This window comes from Phalacrocorax aristotelis, chromosome 19 (genome assembly GCF_949628215.1).
Source record: "Phalacrocorax aristotelis chromosome 19, bGulAri2.1, whole genome shotgun sequence".
NCBI classification, from domain to species: Eukaryota; Metazoa; Chordata; class Aves; order Suliformes; family Phalacrocoracidae; genus Phalacrocorax; species Phalacrocorax aristotelis.
Window position 1 is genome coordinate 4592839 of NC_134294.1, and position 18336 is coordinate 4611174.

The window sequence follows — 18336 nt, forward strand, 5'->3', positions numbered from 1 at the left end:
TATTGTCATCCCCAACAGCGTCTTATAAAAGCTTTGTGTACCAGGAACAGAGAGATGTTAAAGCTTTTCATGCTTGGGTTTCAGTGCTGTCTTAAGACTTCTCCTTTGATGTCATCCCATAGCTGTGGTGGCCGAAGCTATCACCAAAAATAATTGTGCAGTGTATGAAAAGCCAAGAGCTGTTGCTCTGTAATCTTAATTTAACCTCTTTATACATATATTTTGATAGCTTTTGAACCATACTGAGTGCTTTTTCCCCCATGTTGCTTACTAACTTTGTGAAGCGTTTGCTCAACAGGCAGGCTTTGGTAGTTTTAGCCTTCCTCTTAAATAGGTAGCTTCATGGTAACCCCACTTTGTCTGAAGTTTAAGAACCAGGTTTAGACAGGAATTTCCATCACCCCTTTTTGAAGTTAGAAAAATTAATAAACAACTGGAAGACTGTTATGATGGAAGACAATGGATAATGGCACGTATAGACTACAAACCTCTTGCAGTGTCTGATGTGCAGAGGAATGCTGAAATGCGGTCATCCAAGCTGGCATGGGAGCAGCCGTGACGCTTCCTTGGTGCATGTGTATGGTGCCACCTATTGATAGATATCCCATATCATTTGTTCCAGTTTTAAACAATAGGTGTGTTATCACATTTCAGGTTTTTGCTGTTGTGCTTTTTCTTTTCTAAATTGATTTCTTTGGCTACTAGCACAGCACCTTCCCACTTCAAGTAACAATATTAAAAAAAAAAAAAGGGGGGGGGGGAATATGTATAATATTAGAAACCAGTCACAACCTTTCAGACTTACTTGGTATCTTTAAACATTTATTGGTTTACAGTCTCTGGATATGCATAACTTAAGGCAGCAAGTGAAGTTGTTTTGTTAATCATTGTACTATTGACATCACTTGTTAGCACTTTGTAAATTGCACTGTGGAGTATACCCTTAGTAACATAATCCAATCTACTTATTTGAGTTACACTACACAAAAATATGGGATTATTTTATTCCCTCTTCAGAGAGCAGTTTGCTGCATATAGTAAAAAAAAAATAAATCACCTTGCACATTTACAGGCTGCAAGTTTCCAAGCAGAACCATCTATAGCAAATCAGCATAATGCAAATCTTCCCACTGGAAACTTATTCAAGTAGGACGGGTGATATAGCTTTCTCCACTTTTTACTACTGCTGTCTTCATGCTAAGTAATGTGGGTGGTAAAGCCTAGCCCAGCAGCTGCTGCTTAAGTTTGCATTACTTCTGACTCACTCAGGAGGGCTTATATGTAATTTTAAACTGTTTCCACACCCAGATTACTTTCCCTTAAAAGTAATAATGAAAATAAAGTGAGGGGAGAGATGGTAATGAATACAGGAAACCATTACATGGAAAAGTGTGTTTGAACCTGCTGTGATATGCTTTTCACTAAGCATGCCTCGTGTAGTGTACGCCTTGGTTACTAAGGTTCAGGAAAGCAGATTTAGAGCTTAATATAAGGGCCAGATCCAGTCCTGTGAATGAAAACCAGTTGAAGTGTTCTGGAGCCACTTCTCTGAGCTGTGTATGGTGGAAGAGTGGCTGGCTTACACCTCCATCCACAGATTCCTTAGCGGGGGTTACGTTTCTCCAACACACAGTATTTCTTAGAGGTTAGTTTACTTCGTTACGCTGCTTCACTAGTGTATTATTTGAAGCACCATTATTTTCTAAATTTGAAGTTAAGGTTTTTACTACTGTTGACTTAACAAACATGCTCCAAGAGAATTTTAAATAGCTGAAGAGTATGTCTGAACTGTTTTTTTTTTTGTCTTGGTAAACACCCTATTGTGGAACTTAAATAATTACCAGATATGCAGACAACAAAGCATAATCATGATCTGTGCTGTAGAGTTTAGATAGCGTAGTCTGCTTACTCCATAATGTAATTATTTTTTTATTAAAATAGAAAAGCAAAACTTCAGCTTTTAAATGATACAAGAAAGTATGATAAACTCTACTCCTTCCCTGCTCCTCTTAGCTCTTCTTTCTCTCCAAAAGTATTTAATAAATTTTACTAAATTTTATGAAGGTGCAGTGGCCTCTTCTTATATAAGAAGGAAAAAAGAGAGGAGAAAGATCTGAGTTTAGGTTTCATCGAGCTTTTTTTTAGCCATTGCAGGCTTGATGGCTGTGCATACTGCATCCTGTTTTCATAATGGTTGTGCTGATTTATGGGAAAAAAACAAAACCACAGACTCTTCTGTCAGGGTGATTCTTTCATCTAGTTGTTAGAATTCTCTTTTTCTCCTCACGTAGTAATGTAACAGATAATGAGCTAGTAGGGATGTGAACATCAGCCTCTTTGGATGTTTGAGTTGCATATGTAAGGCCCAACTTAGCTGTTCAAATTTTTAAGGATTTCTCTGATGAAGCATGTGATTCCTTATTCTCCCGGGCTAGTAAGTGGTTTGCCCACTGGTGAAAAATAGGTAGTTTGGAAATTAAACTTTTATTATATTTGTATATATTGTACACTTATTCCCATTACCTCCTTTAGTTTATCTTTTTCTGATCTTATACCTTCAGGAAATCCAGGAGCTGGCAGGAGGGGAATGAACCGTGAGGGTGTCCCCGGAAAGAGTCCGGAGGAGATGTATATCCAGCAGAAAGTGAGAGTCCTACTCATGCTGAGGAAGATGGGATCAAATGTAAGATGCGCTGTCATAGCCCTTTCCAGACAATTTTGTAGTAACTTGGGTGGCGCTTACTGAGATGGGCAGGTGATGGTCTGGTTTTATCACTGAATCTTTTTAGCCATCGTTGATTTAACCATTCTCTGCAGTTAAAGTGATTGACTTTTGCTTAAACGTTAGGAGGCTTGTGATGCCTGAAACTAAATCTGAGCATCCGATCATTTATCTATGTACAGTAAAGCTTTAAATTATTGGAAACTCAGCAAAATAAAGCAGCTGTTTTAAGGTGACTCTGAATCTCTCCATGAATGCATGAGGTACCAGTTTGCTGCTGTCCTTGCTGATGGTATAGTTTGCGCAAATAACAGTTGACAAAATTGATAGAGAGTAGAATAGAGGCAACTGTGATGTTTCTTATTGGGAAGGGGGAGGTAGTGTCTTCAGTCTTTCTTCATTTTCCTTCTCACTGACTGACTCGTCGTACGTTTCCAGCTGACTGCTAGTGAAGAGGAGTTCTTGCGCACATATGCAGGTGTAGTGAATAGCCAACTTAGCCAGCTTCCTCAACACTCAATCGATCAGGGTGAGTACTGGATTTGTTTGCCTTGTCTTAATTTAATTTGTGAGAACAGTCTCAGAAAATACCAAATTTAGATTCCTGTATTTCTGCAATAATATGCCACCTACTTAAACCCATCCTGCGATCTAGGATGTGCAAGTCTTTGCCCGCTATAATCTTTGGAAGAGAACCAGAGTGTACTGTTCAACAGGTGGTTCTATTTTAACAGGAAGGTCAGTCTTGGCTATGCTTAAGATTCGTTAGGATGAAGAGCACTGTTAAACATCTTATTCTCCATGATAACTCAAAACACTGGTGGCCAAAGGCCTGTGAAGTAAATGCATGTATATAGCTTCCTACTCTATGTAATACATTAAATAGAAATAAGTTTTAACCTGATTAATTTTTTTGCTATAGGTGAAGTCAAGTTCAGGTATGCAAGGGTCCCCCTCGTTCTGAGTGTGTCTTACTGCATTCAGTATGGATCCTCTGCATAAGACAACTTTCATCTAAATGCTTATATATATTCTTAAACCGGACATCTGTGCTTAAAAAGGAACAAGACTGGGGGTGCCAAGCACTTTCTTTGTATGCTTCAAACTGGGAGTTTTATAACAGTAAAATGTAAAGTAGGTAACAGATTTCTAAGGTACAAAAGCAATTTGTTACGCATATGATAATTTAGTTAGTATGACTCTAGTTGCTTGATAACACTTTTCTCACAAAGTAAAATGGAATAATCTAATAACATCTTTTGTTTTTCGTATTTCCATGAATGTGGAAGCGCAATGTTACTATTCCTGCTGAGCAAGCGGGAAAGTTTAGAAAGAGGAGGAATTTGTTTCCCGTTGCATTTCTTTAATTTGCAAAACATAATTAATTCCTGGACAGGGGTAGTAGACATGAAATGAAGTTAAAAATCTGCTTTGGTTTGTTCAGATTCCCATCGAAGGGATGATGTATGTGCTGCTTTTGTGAATTCTTTGCAGAAGTCTTGGTAAACTATTGTGTGGTGCTATTCTGAATCTACTAATCTCTTCTGAACCTGAACGTTTCTTTACGAATTTCTTTTCTCCCCTTCGCAGGCCTCGTGCCAGATCACATTCATAATGTAGAATTTGATATTGAAGGAAAATTGTAAGACTCATACACCAGGAAGAACTGAGTGGAGCAGAAATTTAACATAGATCTAAGACATTTAGAAAACCATTACAAACACAACCTGCACAAACTTGCTCTTCAGTTTTAAGCCTGTGTGTTCATTCCTCACATAGCTGGGGGATTGATGGAGATAGATATACTTGTATGTGTTGGCTCAGAATTCTTAAACTTTTCTGCCAGTCTAAAGTGAAAATTTGCCAGTTTCTCATCAAAAACCGAGGTAAACATATTCAGTTAAGAAAGACTGTCTTAATTGCAGTTGGCATTTTTCAGCGTTATCCCTAAAGTAGTTACATTTCTCACAGTGAAAGTATATGGTGAATTACCTGTGCTGCGGCAAAGAGACAATAGAACCAGAAGCCCAGTCAGGGGACACAGGTACTTTGTACAGCTGTGCTTCTGCACAGCTTGATCTAACTTTCTCATCGAAGCTGTCTGGTTTTATTATCTGTAAAGTTGTGTTTTCTCACTTTGCAGAGGGCTTTGGAGAGTAAAAAAATTTAGTTTTGATATAACTTATAAAGATAATCAAAAGAGAGACCAATAGTCACTTAGTCTGGTTCCAGACTCACTGATCATGCAATACAGGAAATAGAAGAGCTTCATATGTTGTTCAAAACGTTGTCTTTGTCCCATATTTGAACAGATGCAAACTGATCTCTCTGTCATCAGTTTCTTGAAGTCCTTGAAGATTCTTAAAACTTTGTCCATAGGGAAGTGAAGTCCTCCCTGTTGATGCTTGCTTTTTATCTAATCTAAGACACTGTGCTCTTTCCTGGGAGATTTGACCCCACGGTCTACCTTTGATCCTCCCAAATTATAATTAAGCTGGTGGTCTGACCATTAGGGTTTTTCTTGGTAGGGGAAAAAAGAAGAAAGAAAGAAAATAGTTAAATACGTAGAGAAGTGGGAAAGGATGTTGGTTCTTTTCATATTCAGATATGCCGTCTCTCTAACCTAACTAGTGAATGGCATGAAGAACAAATGAAAATGAGGAAATGTAGCCAAATACTTTTCCCTTTGGAGAAAGATGAAGCCGTTGTATGCTTTATAGACATAAGCAACTACAATTTATTGCCCAGGACTTTAATTTCCTCAGAAATCTCTCCAGATTTCTAATAGACAGTTATGATATTGTTGTTCTTGGGTATGGTGGCTCATGCAGCAGCAGTCATTGCCGTCTGACTGCACTTTTTGCTATAACCTGGTGTTGGTGAAACAGGAAGGGCTGATTACGGAAGTATGGGAAATAGAGAATACAAATTCCATAGGTGTTCAATTTGCCACCTCAAGGGAGATCCCATCTCCACTAGATGGCATTATCTTGCGCTGAAAAACCCCATCCCAAGTCCACACGCTGAGGTACTTAAATGTTTTGTGTTCTTCAAGTTTGCTTAAAGGAATTTTCTTCCCTACTTTTCTGCTGTTTTCACTGAATCTCCTCTGAATGATCTTTTTTTTTTTTTTCCTTTCTGCAGCTTGCCTTTCATAACAGCTAAAAGGTGTTACTTAAGGAGTAACTTACAAAGAGTTAGTATGTTAGTGGATTTCACAATCGTTTCTTCCAATAGTAGGACAGATTGCTCTCAGCCTAACTCGTCCCAGACCCATCTTTATAGAGTCATTTTCCTCTAGCAGGCACACAAAAGACAGAAAGCTGATTTCATATCCCCATTCTGTTCAAAAAAAAAAAAAAGGTAATGACTTTCTTGGCCTCAGCACTCTAAAAGCTTTGTTTCAGACCTGCAAATTTTTGCGTGTCACTTAATGCTGTAGTCTGGCTCCAGAATTACAGGAAGGTCGTTTTGTGTGGGTTTTTTTGAGAAGAGCGTAGAGGACAGTGTAGGATTTTGTAAGTGTATCACAGTCTCTGTTGCAATTTTTATGCTTTCCTTTGTTGTGCATCCATGAAATACTGTCTTAGAACAGCTGGCTGGTGGCCTCATGGTAATTACCTGAGGTAGGACTGCTGAGCTTATCACTGTATGGTGCTCTCTGCTAAGGTTTCTGATAAAGATCTGTCAACTTCTTTGTTGAGTCTATTTGTTTGACCACAGGGAGTCACTGCAACCTGTGTGTCCAATATATATTTGCAGCAATGTGACACTCTATTGAAGAAAGAAGTTTACACTTGTCCCTGCTGAATTCAAGTGCTTGGGCCATAAACCTTCAGTGAGCCACTATTAATAACAATATCTCTGACATTTAAAGTTCCTCCATGATACTCTGCTTACTGTCTTAGGGCTCAGGAATGGAAGTTAAATGATAATTTTGATCAAGAAGCATCTTAGAATACTATAGAATGAAAATCCATAATTTTTAAGCAAGCCTGGAGTCTAAGACTCCCCTTTGGTTTGTGCTTATTTTTAAGGGAAGAAGAGAGATTAAACTCTCTATATTTCCTATCTTGCTTTCAGAAGGAATTAATCAGTTCAGATGTACAAAATCACTGCGTTTTAGGATTATTTACGTATCTCCTTTTACATTTGAAATGTACCTTTAGAACACCTTTACTCTTGAAGCATCTACATTGTATACTGTTGAAGTGAACCTTGTTCTCCTCACAGGAAGCTCGAAGTTACTCTGATTGCATTACTGCATATCTTTATGTAAATCAGGTAATAATGACATACGTCCAGGGCGCTCTAATGTGCTGAGGCAGATATCAGATTGAAATTAGTGCAAATCATTCTAGTATGTGTTCTAAGCTCTTCACATTCACAGTGCAGCATACATTAGAGCAACAGATCTGTGAAGGGCAGAACATGTACTCTAGTCTTAAAATAGCCGTGTGTGTTTGTTTATTTTTAATTCCAGTTCTATATGCCCGCCCTTTTCAGTGGCTTCCAGGATCTCGAAGTGCTTGGTCCCCCAGCGTGTCGACTTTACTACACTTCTCTAGAGGTGCTGTTTCCCTAACGTGGGAGACAGCCCACCAAGAGCAAGGAATGTTTAGGCAATTCAGATGTCTGGATTCTGATCATAGCTTGATATTTTAGCTATTCTTATTAATACTTTGGCCTGTTCACCCATTCTCTTCTTCAAGTGATCCAGACAGTCATGTTGCAGCCATGACAGTTATGAGGCTTATCTGATGTATTAAAAATACTTTATTACCCATTGAAAGGTGAACTGCTAGCAGAGGGGATGAGGTCTCGGTAACCCAGGAAAGCCTGAACAACAGTTAAAAAACCTCTTAAGATAAGGTATTTAATAATTAATCCTAAATTTAAGAGACTAAACATTAATGTCATGCTCATGTTTTTTTATAACTAATTTATTTTTGACTGTTGCTGTAATGTTGCTAACACCTATATGGAAGTGCGAAATACAGGGCATTTTCCTTTACTCAAGGAGCTTTTTAGCTGACGTCTGTGGTTGGTTGTTGGTTTGTTTTTATGGCTCCAAGAATAACTGAGGTACCCAGAGGCATCTCTGTTCAACCAGTGTCTATGCTAGAAGAGTGGATGTAATCATGAGCTGTTTTGAGATACTAACATATTGGTCGTCTTCCCTGCATTGCAGCAAGAACTAACGCAGCTCAGACTCATTAGGTTTCTTGAGCTTGAAATAGCAAAATTACGGCTTTCTGACATATTTTTAATACAAGCAAAATGCCTCTCAGGAAATTATATGCACAGAAGCATCTCCTGCATGAAAAACATATTTCCTGTTTCCCAGTTACTTATATTTCTAAATGGTAGGCTAGCACTTGGCTTTCTTAAGTCGCTGCTCTGGCAAATCTGTAAATGGAAGCTGTGCAGCTAGTAAGCACGATATGTGAATTGTACTAAGACCTTGGTGATTACAGCTCTTGTTCCTATAGCAACAGGAGTGTCGTGCTGGTTCTTGAAGAAAGCTGGTCCCGTGGGGAGGGCAAAGCCGAGATGCAAACACATGCCTTGGCTAGGTTAGATGCATTCTCTGGATGGTAGGGCATTAAAAATGAACCCAGGCTGCTTGTGGAGTTAGGAAGGGGGCCCCTGCTCACAAAATACCAGGTAGTGGTGGAGAAATGGAGATAGAGCTCTTCAGTGTAGTTTTATTCTTTTGAACACAATGCTTGTTTTAATGTGTTCCTCCTCTGAACAGTGCATGTTGTATTTTTAGAATGCCAGACTAGGATACTAATGCTGGGAATTTCAGAGAAAAGTTAATGTTTAGAAGACAGTTGCTGGAAGGTGATTGAAGAAATGTGTGTATACAAAGATCTTGAGGGAAGCAGAGAATGTTTTTTAATTTGACAGCCTTTAGAAATTCATGACAGGCTTAACCTTCTGATCTCTAAAGGCTTTTTGGGTTTAATTAATTTTGCAGGTGACTGCAAACAAATCAGGTGTATGTATCTATTCATCATTCAAAGAACACTTGGAAATAGCAGCTGTTAGATGTGTCAGTTAGCATCTTCCTTTGTGATAAGATAGCACGGTTTTAATCCGGCTTGTACCCTACTGGCTTGATGCCACTGTAGCTGAGTACTTGCCGTGGAAAGTATTAGTTCCAGTCATCTTGGTGAAATTTTCTGCAACTTAGGTGAACTGATAAGCAGTTGCACGTGCTGAGCTCAGTGGCTATCTACAATCTTCACTGCTGTGCAGTGAAGTCATTTGACCTTCAGATCATCTTGGCTTGCTAAGACTGAAGTCCCAGTGGTGTAAAAGAACTACTAAATCCAGCAATCCAAGCAATTAGAACATAATTGCAGCAGGATTTTTTTGAAAGTCAGGGGGGTAAGACTGTCGCCGTTGCTTTTTATGATAGGACATAGGCCTACCAGTTAATTATTGTCAATTTCTAGGAAGGATGAGAGTGGGAAAACGTAAGGCAGCAGCAGTGGGAGAAGTATTTTGCATGTCTGAAAGTTTGTGGCAATTAATGCTTTACTCATGAAAGAAGATGAGGAATATTTTGTTGGGTATATGTAAGCCTCTATTTCAGTGTAGAAGCATGTGTCTAGAAAAGGGACAGCTGTGGAGAGAGAAGTTGCATATATAGAATGTAGAAGGTCAGGTATAAGTGTGGCTTTTTCATTGTTCTATACGTTAATTACTGGAAGTGCAGAGCTCAGTGAAGGATGTGCTAAAAGTAAACACGGCTCACCGTCCTATTGTCTTAGTTGCAGGCTTTTGGCAATGTGCAGCTTAACTTTGTAACCTGGGCTCTGCTTTTTAATTTTTTTTCACTTGATTAGAAAGAAAACATCCGTTGTGGGAGCCAAGTGGGGCTGCAGCAGCAGCTCTATTCACTAGTACTTTAATCCCCGCTTTCCTTTCACCACATAGAAACCCCTGCTCTGTTCTCTGGAAATGTTTGTGTTTGTACATGAGCGCAGGCGGCTGTAGAACTGCTTAATGAGCAGACTTGTTAGATTGGTTTCATTTAGCAGCTCAGCTAAAACCAATAGGACTTACTGCCCTTCAGGAGGTTGTGGCATTGTTATAACTAACTCTCAGCTTACAGACACGGAGTATCTCCCCTTTTTGCAAGTCCCCTGAACAAACTGGTTCCAGATCGGGGAAATACTCTTGCCTTTTACCCCAGTCAGTCGTCACGGTGCTCATGAAGAATGGAGAAATGCTGAAAAACAAGCAGTCTCTCTTGTTTGTGAATATAAAATAAGGCCACGAGGTGCGATACCTGTGTTGAAGGTGACTGGGCTGACGTCGTCTGGGAGCCATCGGTTTTGGTGTGAAATAGATGGTCCTGTTCATGCTAGCATCAGATCAGATAGCCTGCAAGAATATGTGGCTGCTGCTGTTTGGACAAAGGGTGTCTTCCTCTTTGTAATAATGAATCACCTCACTAAGGATAAAATTGGATCTTTAAGGTGGGAATAAAAGAAATCAGCATAGGCTTCAGTCTTTACCGCAAGGTGTTGTTCTGTTGGGTGTTGTGCCCTCGGGTTACCCACCCACTTACGATATTACCTGGAAGGTAGTATTATCTTTTTATTTGATAGATCAAATTGTCTTTTTAAAGGCAACTGCCTGAGGCTCTTGCAAATGCTGGGTTGCATGTAATTCCTGCAAATGAGAACATTGCCAGTTCTGCCACGCAACAAAAGGAACTGAGGAGGGAGCAGGAAATAAAACTGTTCAGACTTGTGTGTAAAATCTATTTGTTACTAATCTTACTTAAAACTGTACCATGACACATAGAAATGTATCACTTCTAATATTATATTTTTGCTTTCTTCCTTTCTAAAATGAATAGCTAAGCCCCTTTTGCCACCTCTGGTCTTCACTGCTATCCTGTTCGTTCCTGTATATTGTTTTGCTGCTCCCTGGTGTTTTGGCATAACATTCTAACTTTGTATTGCCATCAGATCTCATTGGTATATATCTACTTTTCTGTTCCAGGATCATTTATGAAAGTATTAAGTATAATTGGTACAAAGGCCAACAGTTGAGAAAGTGCAGTCGTAATCTCCTTTTCAGCCCAACGATTATCCTTTCAAACACAGTTCATAATCTTTCATTAAAGAACTGTTTACCCACCTTGGTTCTTGTCCTGATTGCCCTTCCTAACTTACAGTGTACCATTTGGGAAGCTATGTATTGTAAAGTGCTAGGGAACATAAGAGAGGGAGCGTGCTTTTTGATGATATTATGATTAAAAAAACCACACATACACTTTGTTAATGAATTCAAGTAACTTTTAAACTGTAGTTACCGTAACTACGTTGGTGGCAAAACAAGGGCACTGCACGCTGACTGCGCAGTTAGCTTCGGCTGGGAAAGGCTGAAACCTGGAATTCTGGACCCATTCTCCATCTACTGTTGTGCTTCTTCCTTTAGGATGCACGTAATAATAATTCAGTAGCACCCTAGGTATTCAAACATTTCCCCCACTTTTATGTTGTACTCTTGCTTTTTCCTCCCAACAGAGCACTGCTTTAAAATTTGGCTTTTTCTGTTTTCCGGTTGTATTGACAAGCTGTATTTCTTGTACGCCCTTCTCTTTTCTTACTCAAAGTCCAGGCAAATGGCAAATTACCAGAAGTTCATGTTGACAGTGACGCTGGTACTGAAGCTGTGCCAGGTGGGCCTAGAAAATTGGAACAGGAGCTAGCCGAGTGTGAACCTGCTCTTCGGCGATAGCGAGTTTGATTGTGAAAGCCAGAATGAGCTGCAGAATGCCCAGCATCCTTTGTGCCAACAGCTATTTCTGCTCATCGTGTGTTTTAAACGGCTGTTTACTCGGCGCAGGAGGCTGTGCATAGGAACAGTGCTGAAAGCTGGAATTGTTTGGAACAGGCAGAAACACTGACCTGTGTGCTTATAGGGTTGCCTGATTATCTAGGACAAAATGTCTTTTTCTGCATGAAGCTTGTAAGGATGCTTGTAAGAATCTTTTTCATATTTAGCCTGTAGGAAGGGGAGGCCCCAGGAAAACAATCAACATCTGTTGAGTAATCCAACTCATCCCTGTGCTAACGTGACATCAGCTGTGATTGTGCGGGTGCTTGGCTACTCCAGCTGCTCTGGGCTTGCCCAGCAAAGCTTCCTCAACTTTAAAGGAGGATGCATGTAAAATACAGTGGCACAGGATGTGCTCTATGTGCACTTGCTTTCTTAATGCTTCTAAGTGTTGTTACTCCCTCCTCTTTTTAGCATGGAAGTGTTTCACAGAATCCTGGTGAAGAAAATCTCTCTTTTTCTAGAGTCTAGTAGTTCTTATGTATTTGGGAAAAAAAATCAACATGGCAACTTGTTAATTCAGAGCTGGCTCCTAGTGCTATATATCATTTATGTTTTCATCAAGGAAAAAAACATTTTGTGGAGGAGATGAAAAGGGAGATGACTGCAGGGCTTCTAAGTGTTGGCAAAAGGATGCATCAGAGCATTTTTTGATGTAGTTCTATAAGATAGGGGTTGCATATATGAGGAACAAACTACTGCTTCGTCCTTAATAGATCCTCCTTTGTGTATATAACAAACATTGTGGAGTGTATGAAAATAAATGTAGTTGTGTTTCATGAGCATTGATTTAGTTTTCAAGGATGTTAGCAAGGGGAATTTACAACCTTCTCTTCTCCCCTGTTTTTCAGCCACTTTCCCTTCTGTATTGCAACTAAGGAACAAATTAGATAACTGAGAAATGGAATTCAAAAAACTATAACAGATGAGGAATTTTTATTAGTCCTCGTTTTCTTACCTTGTATGCAGGTGTATAGGCAGAAGTTGCTCGGGGCACAAAGCTGAAGTCTGCTTCTTGATATGCTTCAAGTAAAAGGCTGGAGAATTTTTATGTGCCGATGCTCCATCCAAGTTGAATTTGAACTTTCCAAACCCCAGTACGAGAATTCTGTAGAGCTGATCGGTTACCTGAATGGGACGGGCAGTGGTGTTGCTTTTGGCATCTCCTACTTTGTTGTCTAATCCTTTAACAGAAGCTCTGAAGAAAAACTTAAGCAAAATTATCCCAAGCAGACTGAATAACTGAATGAAGGCCAAAATGGTCATTGTGAGCTATCTGTTGCACTTAAACGCTTAGGATCACTTGAATGGAGGAAATAATTCTTAGAAATTATATAAACAGTAACTGGAGGATTCATCATACTTTGTAGTCAGTTAGATGAATGCTCTTAGAGGATCTACAGATGAAAGAAAGCATTTACTTTTATCTGACTTTCTTGGGGATCGAATTTTTACCAGAAATTAAAAATATTGCGCTTAGCCCTTCAGGGTTGTTTTCCAGTTCTTGTCTAGACTAGAGATATTGATTTAAACCACTGCTTTGACACTACTGTATGAAGTATTTTTATTTCTATATTGTTCTGAAGACATTTCTCTTTAAGTGCCGTGCTCTATAGTTAGGAAGTCCAGAGAGTGGATTTTTTTTTCTGAAGATCTCAAGGTTTCCTTTTGAAGAATGAGAGCTTAGCGTGCAGTGTTCTTTACAAGCCGGTATTGGACGTGATTCTCGAGCCATTCAGGTGTTTCTACTATGTTGTCTTTCATATGGGTGTTCACAAGTTTTTGCAAAGATTTGGAGATGGTTATAGGAAGGTAATAACATCTTTGCTACTGGGGCGTGAGCTTTGATGGTAATTATACACAGTAATAGCCTCAATTGGGGGGGAGGAAAAAATCCAATAACTGAGAAAGTCCACACACTGAGTTCTTCTGGAAAAGTTTTCTTCAGGCTAGGGATAAAAGCATTACTTAGCAAAGCTGTATCTGTTCCCTGGGCAAATGGAAGCGTTCAGTGTGAAAGAAAATACCGTGCTGCCGTTAGAGAATGGAACGCTTTCAAGACGGGCTAGTTTATAAAGGGTGTTTAAGTGATTTTTGGGGCAGGGGGAAGCAAAAACCTTTCAGCTGGCCTATTAAAACAATTTTCATTCTTAAAAGCAGGGTGAAGAACATCTAGATATAAAGTAAAGAATATCTAAATGTCACTTAAAAAGGACAGTGCGATGCATAGGGCAGTACAAGGTTTATTGCACCGTTGAGTTCCTCACAGTTCAGAGAAGGTCATTAAGTCTCTTATGCAGTGCCAGAGTTTACGGGGTGGGGGGGAGGGAAGATTATCTCTACCTGTCTGTAGTGACAACCCTATGATTTTTTTAGGTCTTGCTTCTTAGAAATACGTGAAAGCAAGGAATTGTTGGTGTTCTTCAAAACCCAACTGATTTCCTTAGGCTTGCAAAGGAACGTTTTAAATCTACTGTTGAAACGTGTAGACCACTTCAGGTTCCAGTCACAGAAAATGAAAAAAACACAACTTTCTCTTCTTTCTGTCCTCTTTTTCCTTTCCTGTTGATTTTACAGATGTGTAGAATGACAATTTGGGTACTGCATCTGTCCGCTGTTCTTTAAAGGGAGTAATTATAGCACACATTTTCTTGTATCCATTGTTATTACAGGTGCTGAGGATGTTGTGATGGCGTTTTCCAGATCAGAGACAGAAGACAGAAGGCAGTAACTACAGGATACCTGAACAACACAGAACTGGAGAGGACAGTGAGATTCCTGAAGATAGAGGAGGATGGCTGAGCATTAATAAGTTCCTTTGCCCACCCTAATTGTACCTTGGTATTCCTTCTCCTTTGTAATTTCGTTTCCCTTTGCCCAACCCTCAGAATGCATCTCACAGCCATCTGTTCCTATAAGTTTTTGCTACTCAGCTGGGCTGTGTTAATTAAGGACAAACCTAAGGGTGTATTTTTGATTGGCTCAAAGGGACAGGCTGCGATTGGCTAAAGGAAGACAATTTTTCAAACTTGACCAATGAAAACCTTTCCTCTCGCATTTTATTTTATATTCTAAAGGAAGTCCCTTGACATCCTACTTCTAAAGAAGCTTTTCATGCTGTGGTGCTTATTTAGGTCAAACTTGTGAATTTGAAGAGGGTTTGATTTGGCTGCATAGAACTGGAAGCAACTTGTGATTGGTTGACAATGCAAATGCTTTCTCTTCAGTTGGCTTGCAGGTATTTTGCTGACTTCGACATTTTCATTGCAGAAAGCTGATGTTTTGGTGCATTGGTTATTTCTTTGTACTTACTGACTTGGGGGAAAAAGACAAATGTGCTTTGCAGTATTTATTACATCTACAGACATATAAACGCTTGCTTTTTGGGGTTTGTTTTGGTTTTTTGATTGGCTTTGAAATCACATTTTTGATTTCCTGTTGGCTGCAGTGTTCCTGATGCAATCAGTTTTTCCATGCTCATCTGCTCTGTGGCCTCAAGCTCTTTTGGGAGCATGTGTCGAAAGCGTATTTAGTTCAATAAGTCTACCTGTTTAAGCTGGAACATGGAGATCACCAGCCGTTCTGTGCTACCGTGTGGGCTGTGCTATGAACTCCTGGTAGACCTGGCTGTTCAGGTGGCTTCTCTCTTTGCTTCTGACAGAGGAGCTGTAGATATTTTGCAGGAATTGCAAGAATGAGATCTATGGCTGTGACATGAATTTGCCAAATTTGTATAGAGAATATGTGAACTTGTTCAAAATACTACATATAGTTCCACTTTAACCCTTTAATTGCTGCACAAGACATCTCTCACATAAGGTAAAATTAATGATCATTAACTTAAAGCCAGCGTGCACTGGCCTTTAATAAACTAAGTTTCTCGTCACCTGAAAAAATGTATGTGGTTTGGCTCTTTGCAACTGTCCAGTGATCGGAAATTATCTGGATCCTAAGACAATACCATTTTCTTTAGGCACTGCTCCAAGAGGCAGTAGCGCTGCACTAAGCTGTCCGATAGTGAGTGTACAGGTGACACTCTCAGGTTTACTCCCTTAGTAGTTGCAGGGCCTTAAAACACGCGCGCGCGCATTTACAAACTGAAAAACCTTCAGTGAAATTCCCGAAGTGCACTGACTGTTCAGGAATCTGCACATAAGATTTCTAGCACTGCTGCCTAAAACCCAGCACTTCTTTTTCTCTCATATGTGCAGGTCATTTTACAATACTTTGAGATTTTTCTGTGGGTTGCACTGACTTTAAGATGTTTCAAAATCTATTGAAGCAGAACTCCATTGACCTGTCCCTGGTTCCTTTCATATGGTTGTTAATTATTTGAAGTAACAATTCCAGAACCTGACTGTGACAACATGACTGTTTTCATGGCAAGAAATTATGATGACAGGATGCTGTTATGGTCTCAAAATGGGGGAAAAGCTTGAGAGAAACCATGGAATGTATGCAAAAGGAAGAATGGACTTGCGCAAATAAATACTGTGTAATGAGAACAACTGTACCTCTGTTTATGAAAAAGATCGTTTTGATTCAGTTGCAGCTTTGTAAAGTTCAACGTGAAAGTAAATCTTTTACCCCTGTTTGTTGGGGACCGAGAAGAAAGTTCTTTATTAAACCAGGAATGAGCCCAAAAGATTCTTTTAAATTTTGACCTGGTTGCCTTAGAGGCACTTTAATTTTAACTTTGGAGCAAAGGGGGGCAGCCCTTAAAGGGTTAATTTAAGGGGGTATGTGTGTTTCTGGCTGCTGGCTGGAATGAATGGGCTGGATTGGGGTGGCCTGTCATTGTCGAGCTAACATGCATCCTCCATGTGTATCTATGGCATTTCTGAGCTGTTAAATCTTTTCAAGGAGAAAAGTGAAGTGCTTATGTGGTTTAATCTTTTCACTAAAAATGTAACTGTTGGGGGGGGAAATACAGTTTTTAATAGCTACTCTTGTTTCTTATTGATTTATTATACTGTTAAATGGCCAAATGGAAAATACTTGCTTCATCTTCGTGCAAGGCTTCCATGTAGATTCCAAACTTGGAGTCTTGAGTAATATGTTGAGATTAATATATTGAGAAAAGGCAACGTGTTATATAACAACATGATCTGGGATTCGGAAACTGGAGATGTTGTCTCTTGAGAACATTTGTGCTTGCTTTGTTACCTATGGGCTCTCCCCCTCCCCACTGGTGAGTTCTTAACTTCAAGTAAGTGCTGGAGCATTTGCAATAAACAATTCATATATAAATCAGGGAGAAAGTAGTTGAAAAGAGGGGTCTCCAATATTCCCCTTGAATGGTATTTATCTTCTTGCAACGCAGACTAAATCCCTGTTAGCACTGTGGAGCCTGGATTAATTGGGAGGTAGAGAAACCTGCACAGAATGCATCAGCTTGGTCAACTTGTTTGTTGTATGTACAAATTACTCTAGCTTTGCCTTTGTGCTTTTGCCTTATCAAGCAAACCATTACTAATAAAAATAAGTCCAATGTTTTAAAGGTCAGAGGTGAGTATAGATCTCAACTGAAATACATTTGTAAATAAAAAAGGCTGTATAGTTCAACTACCAACTAAATAGTGCTTAAGGCATTCAGTAAGGGAGTGTAAAAGCTTAAGAGGCATCTTCCAAAAAAGCACACGTCCTTTGGGTGGTCTTCTTGGGAGACATGTTCCTTTTGATATTCAAAATGTACTGTTGTACTTCTTTTACTAGGCTTATCATCTGCCTTTCCAAACACACTGTGTTTTCCAGAGCTTGAGGAAAAGATTCAGCTCTAAATCAGATACTCCTCTCATCTCTCTCCAGATGGGTAGCAACTGCTGTAATTGTCGGTAGGTCATAGTGTCTGTGAGCATTGCCCATTATAAATGAAAATGAGACTCCACCATTCACATAGGCCTTAGATTGATTCTCCCAGGTCCTAAAATAAACCTTGGAGTAACAGAACATGTGAGCTGGTGGCACAGCAACACTTTGGAAGGAGCTATTGCCTGAAAGAAGCTGGACCACTAATAAAATAAAATAAGCTCTTCAGATTTTTTTGTTCCTATTCCTATCTAAGGTAAGTAGTTACTATAAGTCTCCTCCTCTTGGCTGTTCAGCGTCCTGTGTGAAAGTTTCCATTGCTTCACCATTAAATCTGTTTCAGTTCCATAAGGTCTATATTTCTAATTCACCGGCAGCCTAAATAGTTCTGGTGAAGGCTGAAGATTAAATGGCCCATGAAATTCAAAGACCCCTGTCACCTATAGAAGAGATCACCCTAAAAAAGTTTCCAGGGTCATATGTGGGATAAATTTCTATGGCTTTTGAGAATCTGTTACAAGAATAGAGCAGTGCCATGTCTAAAGTTATCAGTGTTTTATCATGCAAGAGCAAAATCCTAAAGGCCGAAAGTTGAAAGCTTTGAATCAAATATATATAGTGGGTGTTAGAAATTATTTTATGAAAGACATACTGAGTGCCTGGGCAATGAGGGGAATGTATGATTTGGATTACTTGAAAATCAGTCCTTCAGCTTTCTTTTTGGTCTCTTGCCTCCTGAAGGACTGCGTGGCAGAGCTGACAGCAAAAAAAGGCTGCGGGGCACTGGGACCAGCAGAAACCAGCAGTGCAGTAAGAACAATTTCTGGAGGTTTAAGAAATCTTCGGTTGTACTCAGTCTCTACAAAAGAGCGAGCCCTTAGTGAGTAAGCTTCTCTTCCTCACTGTTATTCATCAGTAATGAGGTGTTCAAAGCTCAGTTG

The 18336-nt window shown here is 39.5% G+C and overlaps 1 protein-coding gene across 2 annotated transcripts in view; it reads left to right on the top strand.

Annotated features, from left to right (window-relative positions):
* Positions 1–16533, top strand: part of CTNNBIP1 (catenin beta interacting protein 1) — a 33233-nt gene extending 16700 nt beyond the window's left edge. For both annotated transcript variants that reach the window (XM_075113817.1, XM_075113818.1), the window contains 3 exons: positions 2562–2683; positions 3161–3251; positions 14260–16533. In XM_075113817.1, the coding sequence (XP_074969918.1) occupies positions 2588–2683; positions 3161–3251; positions 14260–14318 (246 nt within the window). In that variant the 5' untranslated portion in view covers positions 2562–2587 and the 3' untranslated portion in view covers positions 14319–16533. The remainder of the gene's footprint in view (positions 1–2561; positions 2684–3160; positions 3252–14259) is intronic.
* The last annotated feature ends 1803 nt before the right edge of the window (positions 16534–18336 follow it).